Genomic DNA, 23,706 nt, shown 5'->3' on the forward strand with positions numbered 1-23,706 from the left:
CCCCCCAAGGGGTTATTGTGGGTGTCGGATGAAAGAATGAGGGCAAAGTACAGGGGACAGCGCCTGGTGCATCATAAGCACTTTATTCAGGGGAGTTATCATTATGGGTTCTCTGTAGCTTTGGCACAGCTTTAACTTCTCTGTGCCTGTTTCCTCATCTGTAATACGGGGATGATAAAAGAGAGTACTTGGTAGGTTTATGAGATGTGTAAAACTCCTAGAATATTGCAGGCTCACAGTAAATGCTCAGTAAGTGTTACCAATTATCGTTATCATTGTCATCATTGTTATTATTTACTATTACACCAAGGAGGTCCCAGCCCAGAAGGGGGGCTGCTCCCACTCCTGAGGGGCTGTGATGGCTGGGGGCTGAGTCTGCCAGGGAGGGGGTGATGGTGCAGCCCCTCTGGTCTTAGCTGCTGCTGGGAATATCTCCACCACTGCCACCTAATCGCCCTCATGCCAGCCTCAGAGGACATGTGTGAGGCCCAGAGCCCAGAGCCCTGGGGAGGACCTGCCCCAGCCCCTCCCTGCCCCGGGGAGGCCCACCAACAGGTCAATTATTGATTCCCCTGCAGGGTCTCAACATCGGAATTTCTGGGGGAGGCCTTTGAAAATGCAAATTCCAGGGTCCTGCCCTGGCTACCAGACTCAGCCAGTCTGTGTTGGGGTGACCAGCCGGGCTGGGGGTCTCCCTCATCCTGGTTTAATGGCGGAAGCACAGGCTCTGGTCAGAAAGCTGTGCTCAGGTCTGGCTCTGCCTCTCTCCACCCAGTCCCTCACTCTCCCAGAGCCTCGGTTCTCTGATCTATTAAACGAGGCCGTTAACTCTGTTAACTCTCCCTTCGATGGTGTCGTGAGGACACATGGGGTGAAGGGTGTGCAGCTCTCACATGCCCCTTTCCCCTCTGCCCCAGGGCTCCAATCCACTCTCTTTTGGGGATAGAGATAAATTATAAATAAGAACATAAATCATGTATGCGGCCTCTCACCTCTGCTTTTTGCTGCTGTGCTGGTGGAAAAGAAATTTGCCTCTGCAAAGAGCTTGCTGGGAATGGATGGACTAGAAGGCCCCACCCCAACCCCAGGCCACCCTGCTGGGTGGGCCCTGAGGAATTCCCCTGGCTGCTCCGGGGGTGCTTCGCATGGGGCAAGCCACCCGCAGCTGGGGGCTCCCCCTGAGGAAAAGGGAGGGTTGCAGCAGAGCAGGGGCCCCCACCCTGTGTTCGAGGAGCCCTAGTCTTGCCAAGAAAAGGTGTAACAGTTGAGTACATTTGGGAATGTCACATATTTATCTCTTACATTAGTCTAATAAAGGCCCTGAAACGTCCTTTATTAGACTATTCAACTTTGGCCCAGTGTGTCAAATTTATTTGACCTCAAACCCTTTCTTCCTGTGACTCCTCAGTGCTCCCTGAGAAAGGCCCTCCTGGTGACCTTGGGCAAGGGTCTCAGCGTCTGGGTACAGTGTGTCTCTTCAGTGACACGGGACCATAACCCTATCCTGCCCGCCTTGTGGGAACGATGGATGGGAAGGGGCTGGGCCGGGTTAGTCTCTGCTGTCTCCACTGGCCTGAGAGGCTGCTGGGCACAGGGGCCTTGGTTGGTCCTCGCAATGTCCCCAGCCCCCAGGTGGCCTGACCCCAGCACGTGTGGGGTAAGCCCCCGTGAGTCCCCTGGGAACAGACAGGATCCCGGAAATGGTCTTTCGGGCCCCAGGTGCATGTGGGTTTTGGGTCCTCTGCCAGGGCTGCAGGCTGTGCTGCTCCCCAAGATCCTTCATGATCTCATTTGAGCCCTACAGTCAAGGTGTGAGGTGGGGTACATTGCTGGACCCATTTCACAGGTGCAAACACCGAGGCTCAGAGATGTGGGGATTTGCCCAGGGTCTCATGGCGAGTGGTGAGACTGCTTTTCTCCTTTTCCCGGTTTAGAAATTCCACCCCTAGAGCAAGTGACCTTTCTCACTTGCCACCTTTTGTTGTGGTGACAACAGCTACATTGGAAATTTCTGGCTGGAAACACCATATTTTTGTTTGTTTCAGTAGCTAATCCTCAGTTACCTGGAAGCCTGGGGGATGTTTTGGTTAAGTCCATTTCCTGGGTGGTGGAGAGCTGGTGGGGAAGTATTTCTGAGTTGAGCTGAAGTGGCAGTGCCACACTGAGGGCAGAGTGGGGCTGAGTTCTGGGGGGTGATTAGAACCACGAAGTGGACCAGATTTGGCAGGAAGGGGGTGGGACAGGAGGGACTGGGAGAGTGGGAAAGGCAGTGTCCAGGAGCACAGCCGGGAGGAGGGGCCGCTGTGGCCACTGTTGGCTGGTAGACCAGCTCTCCCCTTTACTGAGCAAAGACCTGACAATCCCACATACCATTCAACAATGGGGTTAAAGTGAACCAAAGCCTTTGCTCGAGGGGCACCTTTCATACTGCTCTGAGGATCACAGATATGTGCAGAGGCTTAACCCTGAGGCTAGAGCCAGTGGTGGGTGCTGGGGTGCCACCCTCCCGAGGTGCTGGGGGCATCGGACCTCCCCTGCCCCATCTGTGTCCAAGGACGGGTCCTAGGAGCGGGTGGCCCTCCTCTCACAGGTGAACTCCCTTCCCCCAGTGCCCGGAAACCTCCCCCAGGCCTTGGCCTCACCACCCACCTTCGTTAGGATGGATTAGCCTGAGCCTCTGTGGCCCACCCTTGACCTGACACCCTCAAGTTCCCAGGGGCCTTCACAGATGGACTTCCTTTCAGACCCCTCCTTTAGCCTCCTGGGAGGGTCCTAGGAGTTCACCGAGAACCTCGCTGTTCCACGTGGGTCTGGGACCAGCAGCAGGGGCAACCTCCAGGAGCTGCTCAGAAATGCAGGATCTCAGACCCCGCCGAGACCTACAGAATCAAAATCTGCATTTAAACAAGATCCCTAGTGATTCGTAGGCATGCTGGAGTTGGAGAAGCTCTGGTGTAGTCTAAGAGGGTATTTTTCGTGTCATCCCTGCCCCATGGGGTGAACAGGGCATAATTCCTGGTCTGTTTCCTCCTTCCCTCCCCTGTCACTCTGTGACCCAGCTGCCAGCTCATGTACAGACCCCACAGCACAACACCAGGGACCTGGATCTGCCCACAGCAGGCCCCGGGGACCCCGGTGTTTGCTGGGTGACAGGGTGTGCCTGGGGATTCCCTCCAGACATGCGGCATCTTTTTCCTTCTCTGAGTCCCATCACTGAAGCCATGAAGCCAGAACCTTCTCCCTCGTGCTCAGCCGTGTGGCTCTCCCATCCCGCCTGTCCCAGATGAGGTCCCTGCCTCTGCCACCCTGGGGAGGCCCAGAGCGGCCACTGCCACCCTTGGAGACTGGCTGGATGTCTTCAGCCAGAATAAAGCGAGGGGACTTTTCTTGGCAGCCACCAGGCCTGGCCGGGGAGGGCCCTGTGTGTGAGAGCCCGGGGATGCCTTGGGGACCTGGATTTATGGTCAGGAGTGTCCTCTCCAGCTGCCTCATCACCCCTCACCCCACCCCGCCTCCTCCCAAGGTCTGTCCTCAGTGACTGTCCCGTCATCCACCCAGACTCTGAGACCGAGAGCTGAGCATCAGCTCCGCCTCCCTCCCAGCCCCCAGCCCCGCCACCAGGGGGGCCTTTAGGTCACCCCCGGGTCCCCACCACCACGCCCCTCTGGGTCTCTGCGGCCTCCTCTCCTGTCTCCCTGCCTCCCTCTGCTCTGCACCGTGAGTTTCCGGCACCTTCCCAAACTGCAAACCTGCTTCACCAGCCCTGGCTAAAACCCCCACTCACCAGAGGGGAGAGACCAATAGGTTTCCTCCCCGTTCATGCCCCATGTTGAGCTTCCCCCTGCCATTCACCCAGGGGCAGCAGCTGGTGGTTCCCCAAAGGCATCGGGCTCCTCCGGGGCCTGGCCTCAGCTCTCTCCACCCTTCTCCCTGCCTTTGCTCCCGCTAGGTGGACCCCCTGAAACGCCTTTCTCCCCAGGGCCCTGTTCGAGTATTCCGTGCTTTATAGGGACCACCTCCCATGCCCGTGGGACTCTCTGCCTCCTCTGCTCCCACTGCAGGGTTTTGGGGTAGCACTTTCTAGGGGTTCACGTGAAGGTGGATTCTGTCTTATCCAACACCCCTTCCTCCTCATATGAGTTAAAATTTTTTAAAGAATAAAAAGTGGGTTTTTTTCCTGTTTAAAAATCTAGTTCATTTTTAGAATTCAATTAATTAAAAAAAAATGTATAGAGAAGAAGTCAAAACCACGGGCAGTCCCAGCACAGACAACCTGTGTTAACAGCTCCGCGCAGCCTTCCTGGCATCTCTGCCCATCACTGTGCTCATTCATGGGGAGCTTACTCTTGGTCAAGTCCAAGGCTAAATCTTGACATGTCTTTCCCTTTTAACACTCGAGGAGGCAGCTGCTATTGTCCAGAGAGGTCGAGTCAATCACCCTGGGTCACATAGCTAGTAAGTGGAGAACGTAGGATTTGAACCCAGCTCTGTCTACTTCCAGAGGCTGGGAGTGACCTGAGCATGTGGCAGTGTCAGCAGTCATCTACACACGCCTTATGCTGTCCCCAGGCTTTTGCTTCACTCAAAAATATGTCAGAATCCATACAATGGGATATTATTATTTGGCTGCATAGAGGAATGCAGTACTGATACATGCTACAGTGTGGATGAACCTCAAAAATACGCTAAGTGAAAGAAGCCAGTTACAAATGCCACATATTGCATGATGCTATTTATATGAAATATCCAGAATAGTAACTCCAGAGAGACAGAAAGCAGATTGGAGGCTGCCAGGGCTGTGTGGAGGGGGGAACGGAGAGCAACTGCTTAATGGGCACAGGTTCCCTTTGGGATGATGACAGTGTTCTGGAAATAGTGATGATGGTTGCACAGCCATGTGATTGTACTAAATGCCACTGAATTGTTCACTTTAAAATGGTAGACTTGATGTTATGTGAATTTCACCTCAACTGAAAAAGAAAAGGAACATCGGGCTACCTGTCCCTTCCCTGGGAACTTCCTGGGAGCATGTCTGTCTTGCCACATGGGCAGTCTGACTGAGGAGCTGAAGGAATGGACAGATGGACAGACAGACACGTAGGCCAGTCTAGCTCACAGACCACCCAGGCTCTTACAGCTTTCATTTCTTTTCAGAACCAAACAAGCTCTCGTGGGTGGCCTGCAGGATTTGGGTCAGCAGCAGGCTCAGTGTTGAGTGAGGGGCCCACCCGACACCCTGACATGCTGGGGGTCTCATAAAGGAATGAGTTTCCAGCTGTGGCCAGGCTGAGGCAGTGCTTCCCAGGGGGCAGTGGCTTGGATGCGGCCACGCTGGCCAGAGGCTCCCTGATGCTGCACGGCCCCTCTTCCACGTGCAGTGAGCATCTACCCAGCAGGCCCTGGAGGAGGCCAGCTGAGGGGTCTTGCATCACTTAGCCCCTCCAGATTGCAGAACCAGGAACCAATGAAAGATGGCTTAAAGGCTGAGGAGGATATATACTTTCCAGTAACAGGAGCTCCAGGGTTGCTTAATTCAGGGGCTCTGAGATGTCATTGAGGACCCAGGTCTTCTGTTCGGCTTCCTCCCCCCATGTAGGCCCAAGGTGGTGTCTGCTCTCCTGGAGGGGTAGAAAGAAGGGGAGCACTTCCTGGGAATCATCTTTTTCATCCCTATCCCCAAAGAAAATCTCTCCCAGAAGCCCCTGTAGATGTCTCTTCAGGTCTCATTGGCCAGAAATGCATAACATGCCTTTGCTTAAACCAATCACTGGCAAGGGGGATGAGCCCACGTGACCGGCGTGGTCCAATCAGGATACACGCCATGGGGTAAGGCACCTGAGGCACCTGCTCGAGCAGGTAGGGGGTTCCTCAGCCACATCAGGGCTGCCCAGCAAGGAAGGAGGAGAGGGTAGAGGCTGGCACGGAGGCATCCAGCAGGATCTGATTTTATGGAAAATGAGAAAGTAAAAGTCTCAGAGAGGTTGAGTGATTCCCCAGGGTCGCACTCCAGGGTTTCTGAGCCATTTGCTTGGTGTCTGGTGAAGCCTGGTAGGGTGGAGGCGTTTGTCTCCCAGCCCTTTACTCCCATCTGTTTCTCCACTCTTGTTATCTTCTCTCCACACCCACCCCAACATCCCTGAGAAAACATTACAGTCATATAGACTGTGGAGCTGCAAGAGATCTGCCACATTAATGGCATTCAACTCTCTCATTTTACAGGTGGGCAAACTGAGGCCCAGAGAGGGGAAGGGACTCACAAGACCACAGGGAGGTAACGGATTATCAAGCGGGGACTTGACTCAGCATCCCTGAGACTAGCAAAGGGTCTTGGAGACCACCCTACTTTATCACTGCAGCCCCCATTGCCTCCCTGTGGGCTAGTCACCCTCCCAGGGTGGAGGCTCACTCTTGGGTCTTCTCTTTATGCACCCTTTGCACCTGACACTTCCATGGCACCTACAGCCTACAATGCCCGTTCCTCACTCAGAGTCTCATTTGACCCTTGCAGTAGCCCTACTAGCTGGTTGGAGGCACATTAGAGATGAGGAAAACCGAGCCCCGGAGAGGTAACATGGCTTGCTAGATGCCACGTAGCAAGTATGTGTGGAAGCTCAGGCAGGACCGGCTTCTTCAGCAGGTGACGTCTGCAGTCGCACAGGGTTTAACGCTCTGCAGTCGCTATCTTAATAATTTTTGAGCAAGGAGCCCCGCCTTTTCACTTTGCACTGAGCCCTACAATTATAGGCAATCCTGAGCCCAGGCCTCCTGACTTCTCAGGGCCCCTCTGCACAAGAACATGCTCTTCCCCATCCACCTGTGGCCTGCACAGGGGAAGCCCTTCACGTGGAGGAGAGCAGGCTTTGGAAAGAAGAGGTCCAGCAATTGAGGAAGGACAGGCCCACACAGGCCTGGGCCCAGGGTTGTGCACCCTCCAACCCCCAGGCCTGAGGTGCAGGGATCTGCAGGACCCACTTCGGAAAGCCCTCCCTCATCCCTTGTTGCTTGGCTTCCCTCCTGAGAATTAACAGGGAAGGGCAGTGGCTGCCTCCCCCTCCCCCCTTTATACCCTTTGTCCCCTTTTGTGCCCAGAATACAGGGCCCCATTGTGTGCCCTGATGTCAGGCAGCTGGGCCGCCTGGGAAAGTAGATAAGGGAGCAGCTGAGCATCCCGCCCTGCGGCCCATGGACCCAAGGGGAGGGCAGGAGCACCCTGGGGTCGGGGGAGGAGGGTCTCACTGGAGAAACCAGCTGGAAGGAGTTTGGATTCCAACCTTACCTGCTGGGGAATGCAGCCAGGTGCTGGCCGGGGGCCTCCCACGGTAAGATAGGAATGACAGCAGCTCTTTCACAGGGCTGTTGAGAGGATTGCAAGCAGTGTTACATGCAAAGAGCGTAAAAGTGCCTGAAACCCAAATGTTCCCCAAGAGGAGCTACTGTCCTTTTCAACGCAGTTGCCATTGTTCGTGAACCTGCTGCAGTGTGGCTCACAAGCCCAGTCTCTACCAGACCCTAGTCCTCGGGTCTCCTGTAGCTCAAGCTGATTGATTTTCAAATGTTGAACCTCTCAACCTAACTCTTGTAACGCCCCTCTTTTCACATGATCTCCCCACCTTCCCCTCCAGCCACCCCAGTTCATGCCCACAGTCTGCTCCCTCACCTGGACAGTCCCAGGGGAGCCTGCTTCACTGCTCCTGGTCCAGGGGTTCCTGGGGGAAAGCCCCCATTCCATGCTCTGTGCCCTGGGGTTCCCACAGGTGTACCTCGAGTTTGGAGCCTCCTAAAGGCGTCCTCCACAGAAGCACTTAGAAGGCAATCACGGCTTCCATGAGCAGCTGTCCACTTAGTCCCACGTGGCAGCCACACTGTCCTGGAGAGCCCTTCCCCACCTGCCCAGGGAGACTCAGAGAGCCCCGAAGTATCACTATCCTAGAAGGACCCCCTCCCCCTGCCCTTCCCCTCTTTACCTGCTTGCTTTCCACTGTGGCTCCTTTTTTATGCTAGAGAGTTCAGCACTCCGCTGCTACCCCAAGTCTAGGCCTGGAACCAGCCTTGTGCAGGTGCAGGAGATTTCAGGTTCCCAGTGGGGCTCCAGGCTCTGCCCAGGGCTGCAAGGCTTGTAGGTCAGAGGCTGGTGGGGGCAGAGGCAAAGCAGTCTGCGTGGGGTGGCTGGAGGTGGGGGACTGGGGTTCAGGGGATTACCTGGCAGACTGGGGAGCAGAGCACACACTGTCTAAAGAGTATGTTGGCACTAGCTGCTGCCTTTTATTGCTGTAGGGAAATATGGGCCTAGTGCTGCCAAATCTGATTTTTTTTTAAAGCCAGATAGCTGCATTTTTAAATTTCCTTGATTTAAAAAGAAATTTAAATTTATATATAGTAAAAATCACTTTTGGCAAAATAAGGTTTTAGCGGCTAAGAAAGTTCAAATAGAGTCAAGAGGCTGTCCTGGAGGTTACTCCTATGCGAGCTCCACCTAGATATGCCAAATGACCACAGTATGATAAGCCCAAGTCAACAGTAGTCCCGAAAACAATACCCGGATCCCTATCTGGGACTCTATAAAATTTCACTCAGCAAGTTTATTCTTCAGAAACTTCCAGAGGACTCCTAGCCAGCTAAATCCCCAAACCCAGAGGCAATAGCCTCTTCAAGAACATCAACAAGATGTGTCCCCTTTGCTCATAAAGTTGACTTGAACACGTTAGGGTGGTCACTGCCTAGACATCCCTGAAGATCAAGAAAGTGATTGAACTAGAAGAAGGGGTAGCAACAGACAAGATGGAATTTAACAAAGGATGATGAATACTGAATCTTTATATAATTTTCTTTTTCTTAGTTGTGAGGGTATTAGAATAGCTAGATGGAAAGAATTGAAATGGTCGAACTATAACACATAGCATCCTTTGAAATTTGTTCTATAGCTACTTGTTAAATTGTAATTTGAAAGCTACAACTTTTTGTGTATATGTTATATTTCACAGTAAGGAAGTAACTGAAACTATGGTACTATAACTCATAACAACTTTGGAAATTTCCTATGTATCTACTTGTTAAATCATACTTTGAAAGATATTACCTTTGTGTATATATTTTATATTTCATAAGTGAAACTATGGAATTGTAACCTATAATATTTTTTGAAATTTACTCTCTAACTACTTGCTAAATTGCACTAGGAAAGTTATCACTTCTATGTATGTATGTTATATTTGACAACAAAAAAATATGATTTGAAAAAAAAGTCACTTTTGGGGGGAAGTGGGGAATGCAGAGTTCCATGAGTTTCAGTACACTAGACTCCTGTAACCCCTACTACAAGTCAGATACAAAACAGTTCACCCCCAAATATTCCTTCCTGCTGCCCCTTTGTATTCAAACCCTTCCCCTCCTCCTAGCCCTTGGTGACCACTGATCTCTTCTCTGTCACTGTAGTTTTGCCTTTTCCATATATATGAAATCATACAGTTGAACCTTTTGAGATGGGCTCTTTTCACTCAACATAATGTGTTAGCGATTCACCCATGCTGCGGCATGTCAGTAATTTGTTCCTTTTTATTACAGAACAGTTTGCTTATCCACTCGCCTGTTGGAGGGTATTGGGGATGTTTCCAGTTTTGGGCTATTATATATAATGCTGCTATAGACATTTGTGTACAGTTTTTTGTATGAACAGAAGTTTCCATTTCTCTAGGATAAGGACGTTCCCTTCTGTCCCTAGGTTACTGAGTTTTTAATCGTGAATGGATGTTGAATTTTGTCAGTCGCTTTGTCTGCATTTATTGATAAGATCATGTGGTTTTTCTTCCTTAGTCATCTTTAGATTATATGGATTGATTTTCACAACTTGGATCAGCCTTGCTGGATAAACCCCATTTGGTTGTGGTCTTGATTTACATATATATGTATTTTATATAACTATATGTATGTATGGATTGCTGGATTCAATTTGCTGATATGTTGTTGAGGATCATGGCATCTATGTCCATGAGAGATATTGGTATGTAGTTTTCTTTTGTTTTACTACTTTTGTCTGGTTTTGGCACATGGTAATGCTGGTGTCATAAAATGAGTCAGAAAGTGATTGCTCCCCTTCCATTTTCTGGAAGAAATCACAAATTGGTTTACTTCTTCCTTAAATGTCTGGTGAAACTGTCTGGCCTGAAGTTTTCTTTTTTGGAAGAATTTAAACTATGAAATTGATTTCTTTAATATCTAAAGGACTATTCAGATTATCTGTTTCTTCTTGTGTGAGTTTGTAATTTGTGTCTTTTAAGGATTGTTTCATTTCACCTAAATTGTAGAAATGATATATAAAGAGTTGTTCATAGTCTGTAAGACTGTGGTGAAATCCCTGCTTTCATTTCTGATATTGGCAGTTTGTATCTTCTCTCTCTTTTTTTTTTTTTTTTTGGTCAATCTAGCTAAAGATGCACCAATTTTTAAAAATTTTTTCAAAGAACCAGATTTTGGTTTCATTGATTTTTCTTTACTGTTTCCTTTTTCAATTTTATTTATTTATGATCATATCTTTATTATTGCCTTCCTTCTTCCTGCTTCAGGTTTGTTTTTTCCCTTCTCTTTTTAGTTTTTTTAAGATGGAAGCTTATATTATTGATTTGAGAACTCTCTTCTCTCCTGAAAGATGCATTTATGCTGCAAAATCCCTATAAGCACTGCTTTAGCTGCATGTCACAAATTTTATGTTGTATTTTTATTTCATTTAGTTCAGAATATTTTTAATCTCCCTTGAGACTTCCTCTGTGACCCATGGATTATTTAGACAATATGTTGTTTGATTTCCGAGTATTTTGGGAATTTTTCAGCTGTCGTTCTATTAATTTTTATTCATTATGGTCAGAGAACATACTTTTTGTGATTTTAATTCTTTCGTATTTTATTAAGGTTCATATTATGGCCCGGGATATGGTTTATGTTGGTGAATGTTTCATGTTTCATCAGCATTCACGTGAAACACTGGTGAATGTTTCTGCTTCTTTTGGGTGGAGTGTTCTATAACTGTCAATTAGTTAGGCCATTTGATGGTGTTGCTCAGGGCTTTCATATCCTTGTTGATTTTATATCTAATTAGTTCTGTTGCTTACTGAGAGTAGGGTTAGCATCGCCCACTATAATTGTTGATTTATTTATTTCCCACTTTCAATTCCATTAGTTTTTGCTTCATGTATTTTGAAGTTTAGATGTCAGGTGCATACACAATTGGATTATTTTTATCTTGTTGGTGAATTCACCCAATTTTTTCAGTTCTAAAATTTTTATTTAGTTATTTTTTAATGGCTTCTGTTTTTCTGCTGGGAATTTCTATTTTTCCATGTTTCAAGAGTGTTCATCCTTACTTCATGGAGCATGGTTATGATAACTGCTTTAGGTCTTTGATAACGACAACATCTGGGTCTTCTCGGGGTTAGTATCTATTTATTGTCTTTTCTCTTGTGCGTTGAGATTTTCCTGTTTCTTTGTATGTCAAGAAATTTTGGGTTGTGTCCTAGACATTTTAAATATTATATTATGAGACACTAGGTCCTGTTAAAATCCTCTGGAAAAATGTTAATGTTTTGTTGGTTTGTTCATTTTAACAGAAAATCAACCTGGTTAGGTAGAAGCCTCAGGTCTTCTGTGAGCTGTAGTTTCAATGTCAGTGCAGTTTTCAAAACCTCTGCAGTGCTATTCAGATCCACCCCGTGGGTGTGCACTCTAGGGGCTGCTTTCGGACCTTATGGTCCACACTGCAAAGCTCTCGAGGCCTTTGGTTTGCGACTTCAGGTGAGTGCCAGGTATGTGCAACTCAGAAGTGGACCTAGAACTTCCTGGGATCCCATCCTTGAGCTCCATCCTCTCGGATCCACGCATACCCCACTCTCCAGATCTCTGAGGCCGAGGCCCTCTTTCCTGGTCATTTGGTTAGAAATCTGAGGCTTTGGCCTCCTGGTGTTGTTGCTCTCCTCCTGTGACTGGATCCACCTCCAGGGAGAAGTGGCAAGAGGAAAAAGAGAGAAAAGAGTAACAGGAATTTCCCCCACGCTCTTTAGACCACAAGGACCCCTTTCCCTAGTTTTTCCTTTCCGGAGGATTATTTTCATCTCTCAGAGTTTTGGGTGTTGCACGGCTGCTGGTGCCACAGCCACCCCTTAACTTTGGAACTAGGGCTTGCCCGGGGGCAAGGTTGGGAGAGAAATAAACAGAGTATTTTTTTTTCACTCTGTCTGCCCCAAAGCTCCCCACTCCTCTTCCCCCGCCACTATCAGAAAGTGAGTTTCTTTTGGAGCTTTTCCTGTTTGCACCTGCTGCACAGTTCTGGAATTTGGGCTACTGAATCAAGGCCAGAAGATAATACAAAGAAAAAATAAATCATGAAACTTACTGCTCTGTTTGTCTTACTTCAAGGTTTCAACTTCCTCCCCAGTTCTCCTGTTACTCACTTTTCAGTGTCCTCATGTTTGCTTTGTGTATTTTTTTCAGGGTTGTTAGTTGCAATCGGTGGAGGAGATAAGGCAGCTGAGACCTCAGAAATTTGCATAGCTTGATGGAGTTCGTGTGGCTTGCAGATCTTGAAATTAGGGAGGCGTGGGCGGCTGGCACAGGCTCAGGAAAGGTCTGGCTGGCAAACCCAGGGCAGTTGCAACTAAGCTTTTAACATCATCTGGTCTGAATTAGAAGAGATGTGACCCTGCGGGAATGAATGGGGGGAAAGCAGCCTGAAGAGAAAGGCAACAGAAATAGAAGGGAAAGCCTGGTAATTGAGTGGCCCAGAAAAGGAAAGATCAATATTTTACTGCCAGGGAAACAACCAGTTTCCTTGGCAGCAAGCACAGCGGCCTAGCTGCGTGTGCTTCAGCGACAGCAGCTGCTCCTGGAGTCCCTGGCAGGCCCAGCACCCCATTCTCTCCTTGCCTGGGGGGCCACAGCTGGAGCCCCCAGGGGAACAGCCAGTCATGCATGGGGTGTGCACCAACTGGCAGGCCCCCAGCTCCTTCTGCTGAGTGCCAGGTTCACCACGAAGACACCTGAGGGTGATTCTTTGCTGTACCGAACACTCACGGGCAGTGTGACCTTGAACAAACCCCTCCCATCTCTGGGACTTGGCTTCTCTGTCTCTAAAACGAAGGCTGAGTCAGCTGGAGCCTGTGGGTCTCTGAAGCATCCCCTGAGGTGCACTGCCAGAAGGTTACCTAAAGCCCAATTAGGTCTGCAAGGTTGGGACGTTGTGGGATCAAGGTGAAAGGTCCAAGCCATGGGGTGTACCCCTTTGAAACACGAGCCACAGGGAAAGGGGGGTTGAACCAACACTTCAGCACGGACCATGCAGCAAGAGCCAGCCCCCCGGCTTACAGTGAGGCCCCCCACAGTGCAGGGGGCAGGAAGGCAGGGCTAATGCTCTGGGGTCAGTGAAACCCGGGTTCAGGAAACAGTTACCACTGGGGTGATTTTGCCTGAATGTCTTAACCTCTCTGCGCCTCCGTTTCCTCCATTGTCAGGTGGGGGATCATGACAGTAATTACTGTTAAGGTTGTTGTGAGGATGAACTGAGGCCACGTGCCCAGGGCTCAGCACCATGCCGAGGCCCGAGGAGAGCCCTCACGCACCCAGCAAGTAGGAGTGACAGCCCCCTACATAACCACGCTCCTGTTTATTGGAAATAATCCTTGAGCCTATACTTACAGTTTGTTGATCATAACTGGTGTTTGTTCTAATAATTTTGCAATAATGCTGAATGTTTCTAAAAGGCTGTACAGCAGCCTCAGGATGCTTTGAGGAGCTCTGTGGGAGCGGCTGTAGAGAAGGAGGGTCACACACAGCTCCAGGCTGTGCCCTACAGCTCAGGGGTGCCAGGTGTCCACGCAGTGGGTCCTCAGGACCCCATCTCTCTGCCTGTCATCAAACAACCACCACTCTCCACTGCTCCAGGCTGGGTTTTCCTGAAAGCAGGAGATGGACACCCTGGTGCCAATAGGTCCTCCTTGCTCCAAGGAATTACAGAATCTGAATCGAGACTCTGCAGCCTCGTTAAGTGGATTTGAGGTTGGGGCTCCTTGTCAGTCTTTTAGGATTCAGTGGCAGACTCTGTCCTTGACTTTAAGAGGGGTGGGGGCTGCATCGGAGATGATGAAGGCATGGTCCCCAACCTTGGAGAGCACTGTCGCAGTGAGCGCTGGGAGGCTGGGGAGCAGGATGCCCGTAGCCCATTCCTCCATTCTTAGAGCCCTACGATACCAGTGACAAGAGGCAGGGGGAGAGGAGGCGGGATGCCAGCTGGGGTGGTGGGTGGGCGACCCCCCACCCAGCCCTGCAGGTGGCACCTGGGCATTTCTATTTTCAGAAGCCACGTCATTGTTTGGCAGTGTCAGAGGCTGCCGGGGCTGGGGGGCGGGTAAAAGGAGGCAGCCTTGATGCCAAGGAAGCTCCAGCCAGGGTAGGAGCTGGCAGAAAGCCACCTTCCTATTTCATTGAAAGTTACAGGCTTTTCCTGACAGCCCTCTGGTTACCAGGTTCAGGGGTTTAGGATGATGCATGGCCTCTAACCACCCCAGACTCAGACTGGAGTGGAAACACGGGGTTGGCTGGGATAGAGATGGTAGAACAGAGCCACAGGGCCCAGGGGAGGAAGAGATGGTTGTGATAGGGTCCATGCTTGCCTACTGCTCATCTTCCAAAGCCTGCAGCAAACATGGTCCTTAAGAATACATGAGTCCCCCACCATGGCTTGGGCTTGGGCGCACTGTGGTGGGTGTGGGCTGGAGGGAAATTCTGCCTGTAACATCAACAATAGTGACAGCAACAGTGGTTCTTTCCCTCCATGGTGTGCTCTGTGGCCTCCGGAGTGCTTTAGTGTCCATCATCTGCATCCCAGCCCTATCAGGTTCCAAGAGTGAGCTCATCCTTGCCTGGCTGTGCCGCAGCTACTGATGCTGCAGATGGTGATTACCGGGGAGAAGGGGAGGGAAAAGGCCCGATGATGAGGGTGTGCGTGTGTGTGCGCGTGACTGTGCATGTGTGTGTCAGTGTGACCATATGTGATGGAGGCAGCTGCCACCATCAGCTCCCACCAGGGTGCCCGGCATGCAGGAGGTGCCCAGTCACCAAGTATTGGATGAATGAGCGAATGAATGAATGAAAGTTTGCAAGTGTGTTGTGGAAAGGCTGCCAATAAGGTATAGACTTCAGGAAGAAATACCAAAAAGTTGAATTTCAGATGTTGACTGGAAAATAGCTCCAATTAATTGGAAAGGATACTTCTTACACAATTGACTATGGCCAAAAACTAGGGGAAAAACAGCCAGGGCTGGGAAGTTCAAAGTAAGTTGCTCTGACTGAAGTCTAACACATCTTCACAGAGAACAATTTGGCAACTGGTGTCAAAAGCCTTAAAAACTTACATGTTTTGTAGAATCATATATATTCATTTATCCAGCAAATGTTTATGAAGCGTCTACTCTGTGTCAGACACTGGCTGCCAGGTATACAGTGGTGATCAAAACAGACATGGTGGGACTCTAAGATGGCAGCATAGAGAGGAGTAGAAGCTAGTTAGTCCCCCTGGAACAGCTAATAAACAACCAGGAATAACTAGTAAATAATCCAGGATAACTGCGGGGAGAAAAATGTGACTGTCCACTCATCATACACCAACCTGAATTGGGAGGAATGCCTGAGACCACAGCATAAATTCTGTAAGTAAAAACTGTGGATCCAAACCGGGAGACCCCTCCCCCCACAGTTTGAACTACAAAGCCTCACAGTGCTAGAGAGCAGCATTCTTCCAGCAAGCAAATATAACTCAGCTGAACTCCAACTGGGGTTTTAATTTTGATACAAGCTGTGAATCCCCAACAAGCAGACAAAGGCTTTTGGTAATGACTGACCTTGTAGAGCTGGAAGACTTCTTTGGGAGGTTAGGGGAGCCCAGAGGACCGGGTGCTGTGTCAGGCCAACAGGTGAAACCAAGGGTGGCTGCAAACTGGCTCCCAAGGGGGGATTTCTGTACCTTTTTTGGCTCAGTGGAGAAAGCTTCAGCCATTTTCAGTTCCCAGCACTCTGACCCAGACAAAGGAAGAGATAGCACAGGCAGAGAGTCTATTCAAATGCTAATACCCTCTCCCTAGGGGGCGTATCTTCCTTAAGAGGAAAGAGGTGGGGCCCAGCTCTACTACCCTCCTTCCATTCAGAACAAGACCTCAGAGCCTGGGGGAAAATAGCCACGGGCCACACCTCCTGACACCAGTCTGGAACTACAGGCTGACAGGTGCCACCTGCTGGGCAGAAAAGCACAGTGACTTGAGGCCTCACAGGGTGCATCAGTCTTCTAAGACACACCCTCAGGGAGATGTGATACTATTGCCTCCTTCCGAGACCTGAGCCCATTCCTGTCTGGGAAAACCTGATTGGGATAACCAAGGAAACAAGGTGCCTAGACAACAGAAAACTACAACCTACACTAAGAAACACGAAGTTAATGGCCCAATCAAAGGAACAAACTTACACTTCAACTAGGATACAGGAATTTAAACAACTAATGCTAAATCAATTTAAAAAGTTTAGGGAAGATATTGCAAAAGAGATGAAGCATATAATGAAAGCATTGGGTGTATATAAGGTAGAAATTGAAAGTTCAAAAAAACAACTGGCAGAATCTATGGAAATGAAAGACACAACACAAGAGATGAAAAACACAATGGAGACATACAATAGCAGATCTCAAGAGGCAGAAGAAAACACTCAGGAACTGGAGAACAAGACACCTGAAAGCCTACACACAAAATAACAGATAGAGAAAAGAATGGAAAAATATGAGCAACGTCTCAGGGAATTAAATGACAATACAAAACACAGACATGTATGTGTCATCAGTGTCCCAGAAGGAGAAGAGAAGGGAAAGGGGCAGAAGCAATAATAGAGGAAATAATCAATGAAAATTTACCGTCTCTTATGAAAGACATAAAATTTTGGATCCAAGAAGCTCAACATACCCCAAATAGAATAGATCTGAATAGGCCTACGCCAAGACACTTAATAATCAGATTATCAAATGTCAAAGATAAGGAGAGAATCCTGAAAGCAGCAAGAGAAAAGTGATCCATTACATACAAAGGAAACTTGATAAGACTATGTGCAGATTTCTCAATAGAAACCATGGAGGCAAGAAGGAAGTGGGGTGATATATTTAAGATACTGAAAGAGAAAAACCACCAACCAAGAATCCTATATCCAGCAAAACTGTTCTTCAAGTATGAGGGAGAGCTTAAAATATTCTCTGACAAACAGACAATGACAGAGTTTAAGAACAAGATACCTGCTCTACAGGAAGCACTAAAAGGAGCTCTGCAGACAGAATGGAAAAGACAGGAGTGAGAGGTTTGGAACACAGTTTTGGGAGAGTGTAGCACAGCAATGTAAGTATACTGAACAAAGATGACTGTGAGTGTGGTTGAAAGAGGAAGGTTAGGATCATGTGGGATACCAGAAGGAAAGAGGAAAGATAGAAACTGGTACTGTATAACTCAGTGAAACCTAGAGTGATCAACAATTGTGATAAAATGTACAAATATGTTTTTACATGAAGTAGAACGAATGTCAACCTTGCAAGGTGTTAAAAATAGGGTGGGATTGGGGAGAAAATATAATCAGTGCAAACTAGAGACTATAGTTAACAGAAACATTGTATTATGCTTCCTTTAATGTAACCAAGACAATATACCAAAGCTAAATGCATATGGGGGGGGGGGGCATATGGGAAGGGTATGGGACTCTTGGCATTGGTGATGTTGTCAGACTCTTTATTCTACTTTAGTTTAATGCTGTCTTTCCTTTTGTTGCTTCCTAGCTGTCATGTTTTGTTTTGTTTTGTTTTTCTTCTCTCTTTCTTTTTTCTTTTTCTTTTACCTCCCTACCTTCTTTGACTCTTCCTCCTTCTTTGTGGAAGAAATGGAGATGCCCTTATATAGACAGAGGTGATGGTGGTGAATGCATAAATACATGACTATACAGGGAACCAGCAATTGTTTACTTAGAACGGAATGTATGGTATGTAAACAAAACCATCTTAAAAAAAAATGAGTTGATGAAGAAACCTTGAGGGCACTATATTGAGTGAAATAAGACAGACACATAAGGACAAATATTGCAGAGTCTCACTGATATGAACTAATTATAATATGTAAACTCATAGATATGAAATATAAGTTACCAGGATATAGAACAAGGCTAAAGAACGGGGAGCGGTTGCTTGTTATGAGCAGAATGTTCAACAAGGATGAACTTAAATGTTTGGAAATGGACAGAGGTGATGGTAGCATGTTGTGAGAATAACTAACAGTGCTGAATGGTGTGTGAAGGTGGTAGAAAGGGTAAGCTCAGAGTCACGTATGTCACCAGAAGGAATGTTGGAGGCTAAAAGATAGGAGTGTGTAAAACAGTGAATCTTGTGGTGCACAGTGTCCATGATTAACTGTACAAATATTGGAAATCTCTTCGATGAACTAGAACACTGTATGACAGTATAACTAGAAGTTAATAGAGGGGCATGTAGGAAAAAAATATATACCTATTGCAAACTATATACTATAGTTAGTAGTATTTTAACATTCTTTCCTCAACAGTAACAAATGTACTATACCAAAACTATGAATCAATAATGGAGGGAGGGTGGTTAGGGGTATTGGAGGATATGAGTTTTCTTTTTTTTGTCTTTATTCCTTTTCTGGGGTAATGAAAATGTTCTAAAAATTGAAAAAAAAAATTGTGGTGATGGAGGCACAGCTGTATGATGGTACCATGGGCAACTGATTGTACACTTTGGATCGTTGGATAATTGTATGGTATGTGAACAATTTCAATTAAAAAAAATTAAAAACAAAACAAAACACCAAAAAAAAAAAATCAGCTTTATATTTCATAGAAAAACAAACAAACAAACAAAAAACAGACATGGTTCTTGCTCCCAGGAAGCTCATATTCTAGAAGGGAAGATACCAGTTAATCAAATAATCACATAAACATATAATTTCAAATTGCAGCAATTTTGAAGGAAATACAGGCTGCTACAAGAAAGGCTAAGAGTAGGTAGGGGACACTGATTAGATGGGGGGTGTCAGGACAGGCCACACTGTAGGAGGGAAAGTTAGTAAAGGTGCAAGCAGAGGCCTGAAGGATGAGCAGACCTTCCAGATGCCAAGCAGGTGTGGACAAGCATTTGAGAGAGTGAGGGCAGCATGTGCAACGGCCCTGGGACTACAAGGAGCTTGGTTTGCTTGAGGAGCTGGCTGCAGCCGGGGTGGCTGGAGTGCAGGGAGGACAGAGAGAGCAGCCAGGAGATGGGGCTGGTGGGGTCAGATCACGAAGGGCCTTACAGGCCATGTTGTGGAGTTTGAATTTCATCCTAGGTACAATGGAAAGTCACTGGAAGGTTTTTAAGCAGGGAGTGGGGGACGTGATCCAGTTGGAGTGGAGGCTGAATTGGAAGGGGCTGGATGAGAAAGAGGGGAGTTGAACTGGGAGACGTGCATAGTCCAAGAGGGAGATGACGCTGCTGTGCCCAGGCTGGGTCCCAGGGGGATGTGAAACGAAGGGAGCATTGGGATGTGGTTTGGGAGTGGAGTGGATGAGTGAGAGGGGGCAGTCCCGATGGTGCAGTGTGGTACTGGCAACAAGGACAGACATACAGACCAACAGAATCTAATCGAGAGTTCAGAAATAGACCCTCACACCTATGGCCAATTGATTTTTTTTATTTTTTAAATTCAGTTTTATTGAGATACATTCACATATCATACAGTCATCTGTGGTGTAAATCACCTGTTCACAGTGCCATCATATAGTTGTGCATTTATCACCCCAATCTATTTTTTGAACATTTTCCTTGTACCAGAAAAAGTAAAAATAAGAATAAAAAATAAAAGTAAAAAAGAACACCCAAATCATACCCCCCCACCCTATTTTTCATTTAGTTTTTGTCCCCATTTTTCTACTCATCCATCCATACACTGGATAAAGGGAGTGTGATCTATAAGGTTTTCACAATCACACTGTCACCCCTTGTAAGCTACATTGCTATACAGTCATCTTCAAGAGTCACGGCTACTGGGTTGCAGTTTTGATAGTTTCAGGTATTTACTTCTAGCTATTCCAATACATTAAAACCTAAAAAGGGTTATCTATATTGTGCGTAGGAATGTCCACCAGAGTGATCTCTTGACTCCATTTGAAATCTCTCAGCCTCTGAAACTTTGTTTTGCTTAATTTCACATCACCCTTTTGGTCAAGAAGATGTTCTCAATCCCACGGTGCCAGGTCCAGATTCCTCCCTGGGAGTCATATCCTGCGTTGCCAGGGAGATTTATACCCCTGGGAGTTGGGTTCCACGTAGTGGGGAAGGCAGTGAGTTCACCTGCTGAGTTGGCTTAGCTGGAGAGAGAGGGTGTGGCCAGTTGATTTATGACAAGTCTGCCAAGTCCACTCAATTGGCAAAGAATAGTCTCTTCAACAAATGGCGCTGGGAAAACTGGATCTCCATTTGGAAAAGAATGAACAGTGACCCGTATCACACCTATGCAAAAATTAACTCAAGATGCATCAAAGACCTAAATATAAGAACCAGGACTATGAAACTAGAAGAAAATGTAGGGACACATCTTTGGGACCTTGTGTTAGTCAGTGGTTTCTTAGACTACACCAAATGCATGAGCAACAACAGAAAAAATAGATAAACGGGACCTCATCAAAATTAAAAACTTTTGTGCATCAAAGGCCTTCATCATGAAAGTAAAAAGACAACCTACAGAATGGGAGAAAATATTTGGAAACCACATAACTGGTATCTGTTAAAGGTTTAATATCCAGAATTTATAAAGAAATCCTACAACTCAACAACAAAAAGACAACCAACCCAATTTAAAAATGGATTTACAGAAGGAAAAAAAAATGCAGAGAATAGAGTTCCCATATTGCACCCTTATTATTAACCCCTTGCATTAGTGTGGTACCTTTGTAACAATTGATGAGAGAATATTATAATTGTACTATTCTAGTAACTATAGTCCGTAGTTTATAGTAGGGTTCCCTGTTTGTGTTCTACATCCCCATGTTTGTTTGTTTGTTTTGAATTTTTATTCTATTAACATATATATACAACCTAAAATATCCCTTTTTAACCAAAGCATTCAAATGCATAATTGCTGTTAATTATGTACACAATGTTGTGCCACCATCACCGCCGTCCGTTACCAAAACTCTTCTGTCACCTCAAACAGAAATTCTGAACCAATTAAGCTTTAGCTCCTCATCTTCTAGCCCCCACCCCAGCCCCTAGTAATTTGTTTTTTTAATACCTCTTATTGAAGAACAGAAACATGCACCGGCCATACACGCACAGCCCAATGAGCTCTCACCGAGTAGCCAGCACATGGATCAAGAACTAGAACTTCATCCACCCCCAGAAGCACCCCTAGAACCACCTCCCTCCTGTACCGTGCCACAAATACGGCCACCGCCTTGATGTCAAAGACTCTCATTGGTTTTGCCTTAAATCTTACTTAATTTGTCATTTCAAATAATTGACACAGAGTCACATCAGTATTTTTTCCTTGTCGACAAAGGAGAATTTGACCAAGGGTCTCTGAGACTTACAGATTACAAAATAAAAAGCAACGTGGTCTTTTGATGGATTTTAGGGTGTGTAACTATATCTCAATAAATTGCATTAAAAAAAAGCTATATGGTGAAAACTATGTCTTTTAAAAGAAAATTAAGGAGTGGGAAACGGGTTTTGCTTCCTTCTCTTTTCTAGATTTTCTGCAATATGTTTGTATTATTTTTGTATGAAGGAAACCACTATTTTTAAAAGTCAGCAGATGGTTCACGTTCCCTGTGCGAGCGCCTCTGGGGGAAAGGGCTTGCGGAGGGAGGGAGGTGAGGAGGCTCGGCCCAAACAGATCGGGGTCGGTTGTGCTTTTCCTCACTTGGTCGTCCAACAACCTGAGGAGAATAAAGTGAACCCCCAACCGTCCGGGGCTTGGTGCTGACCCCCAGGTTGAGGGAGGAGAGGGGCTCGGGGGGCCACCAGTGTCCCGGGCTTGGTCGCCAGCCCTCCCTCCACCCCAGCCTCCCCCAGCTCCTTCGGTCCTCAGACGTCTTTGGGGGCTTCACACCTGTCCCTCCTTCCTTCCCGCAGGTGGAAAAGCTTGTGAAATACCTGGATCCCAACGACCTGGGGAGAATCAACTTCAAGGACTTTTGCCGAGGGGTGTTCGCCATGAAAGGTGAGGTCTCCTGGGAGGGGCTGGGGGTCCAGGGAGCAGGCTGGGGCGGCTTCGGTGCGAGCCCCAATTCCTCCCCACGGGGGTCCTGGGGGCCTAGGAGCTGTTCCAGAAGTTACTCTTGGGGTGGAGGTGGGGGGGCTCAGAGGAAGGGTCTTGGACCCCCACAGATGCCCCAGCCGGGGAGGGGCTGTGTGTTTCCCTGAACCTGTGCCCCAGAGCCCACAGTTGGCGTCGGGGGCCTGGCCCTGCCCACACTGTTCCCTGGGGGAGAAAGCCTGCCTCCTTGCTTTTCTTTCCTCTTCCTTTTTCTCTCTCCCTCCCCCATCTCCCTTTAGGGTTTTCCCAGTTGTCCCAGGATTGAGGGGTTTCCCAGAATGCAGGATTTCCAGTTTTAAAACCAGAATAGTTCTGGGCAAACCGGAACAGGCTGGTCACCCTATATCCGCCCTCCCTCCCCGCTTCTTAGTTTCCTTTATTTGTTCCCTCCCCCTTCTCTGGTCCTTCTCACCCCTCATCATTCCTTCCTTGCCTCCCTTTTGAAGGATCTGTGAAACGTCTCTCTTTCCGCCCAAATTCAAATGCCAGTGGTGAGAGAGCCCAGGAGTCAGAACACAGCCGCTCTCCACACTTAGCTGTTTGTCTGGAGAAGGTGGCTTAGGCCACCGGCCAGGTGGGCTTGCTAAGCCCTCCCCCGGCTGCAAAGAGAAAACACGTTTACTTCTCAGAGACCTGGGGCTTTCCAGTTGTTTATGAAGGAAGCCACGCTTTCCTGTCTGTGTGGGTTGGATCCTTCTCTGTGGAGTACCTCCAAGTCCTGGGAGGGTGGGAAGGAAGCAGGAATTACGTAGAAGTGAGGAGCAAAGGGAAGTGAGGTGAGAGGCTGGGGAGGTGGCACACAGCAGGCCCCTGATGAAGGCCTTCTGAATGGATTTATTTGCTTCTATAGAGCCCCCACTGACTGTGCATCTGTCACAGACTGGCCGTATCCTAGACACTTAGCAGGTTTTACCTCCATTGTCCGATATAACTTCAGGAACCGGGGAGAGAGGCCCCCTGTGTGGCCGAGTCAACAGGAGGTGAGCCTTCCCAAGACTGGCCCTATCCTATCCTACCTAGATGTTCTGGAGTTTGCAGACTGCAGGGGCCTCAGCCCCAGGTCAAGGCATGTGTTCAGAGTCCCTGCGAACCAAGCAGGGCAGACTTGCATTATATCTCTTCCTACAGGAAGCCTTCCCTGATTTCCTCTGCCCCCAGCCTGCCCTGCACATTTGGGAGTTTCTCTCCTTGCAAAGGCCTGTGTCAGCTTCCTCCAGCGTGCCCTGAACCAGCTTCTCTATTGCCTGGGGGCTTCATTCCTGCCTTTGAATGATCAACCGATCTCTCAGAGACTCAGGGCCCCCTCGTCCCCTCAGCCTTTCTCACCCAAGGCTCATAAGTC

General features: G+C 47.9%; 1 protein-coding gene across 1 annotated transcript in view; it reads left to right on the forward strand.

The window, feature by feature from the left end:
- The window catches only part of RAB11FIP4 (RAB11 family interacting protein 4), a 125,071-nt gene that overhangs the window by 14,155 nt on the left and 87,210 nt on the right, over positions 1–23,706 (forward strand). The window contains exon 2 of the mRNA XM_037808866.1: positions 22,181–22,268. Coding sequence (XP_037664794.1) covers positions 22,181–22,268 — 88 coding nt within the window. The remainder of the gene's footprint in view (positions 1–22,180; positions 22,269–23,706) is intronic.

This window comes from Choloepus didactylus, chromosome 18 (assembly GCF_015220235.1).
Source record: "Choloepus didactylus isolate mChoDid1 chromosome 18, mChoDid1.pri, whole genome shotgun sequence".
In the NCBI taxonomy this organism is placed as follows: Eukaryota; Metazoa; Chordata; class Mammalia; order Pilosa; family Megalonychidae; genus Choloepus; species Choloepus didactylus.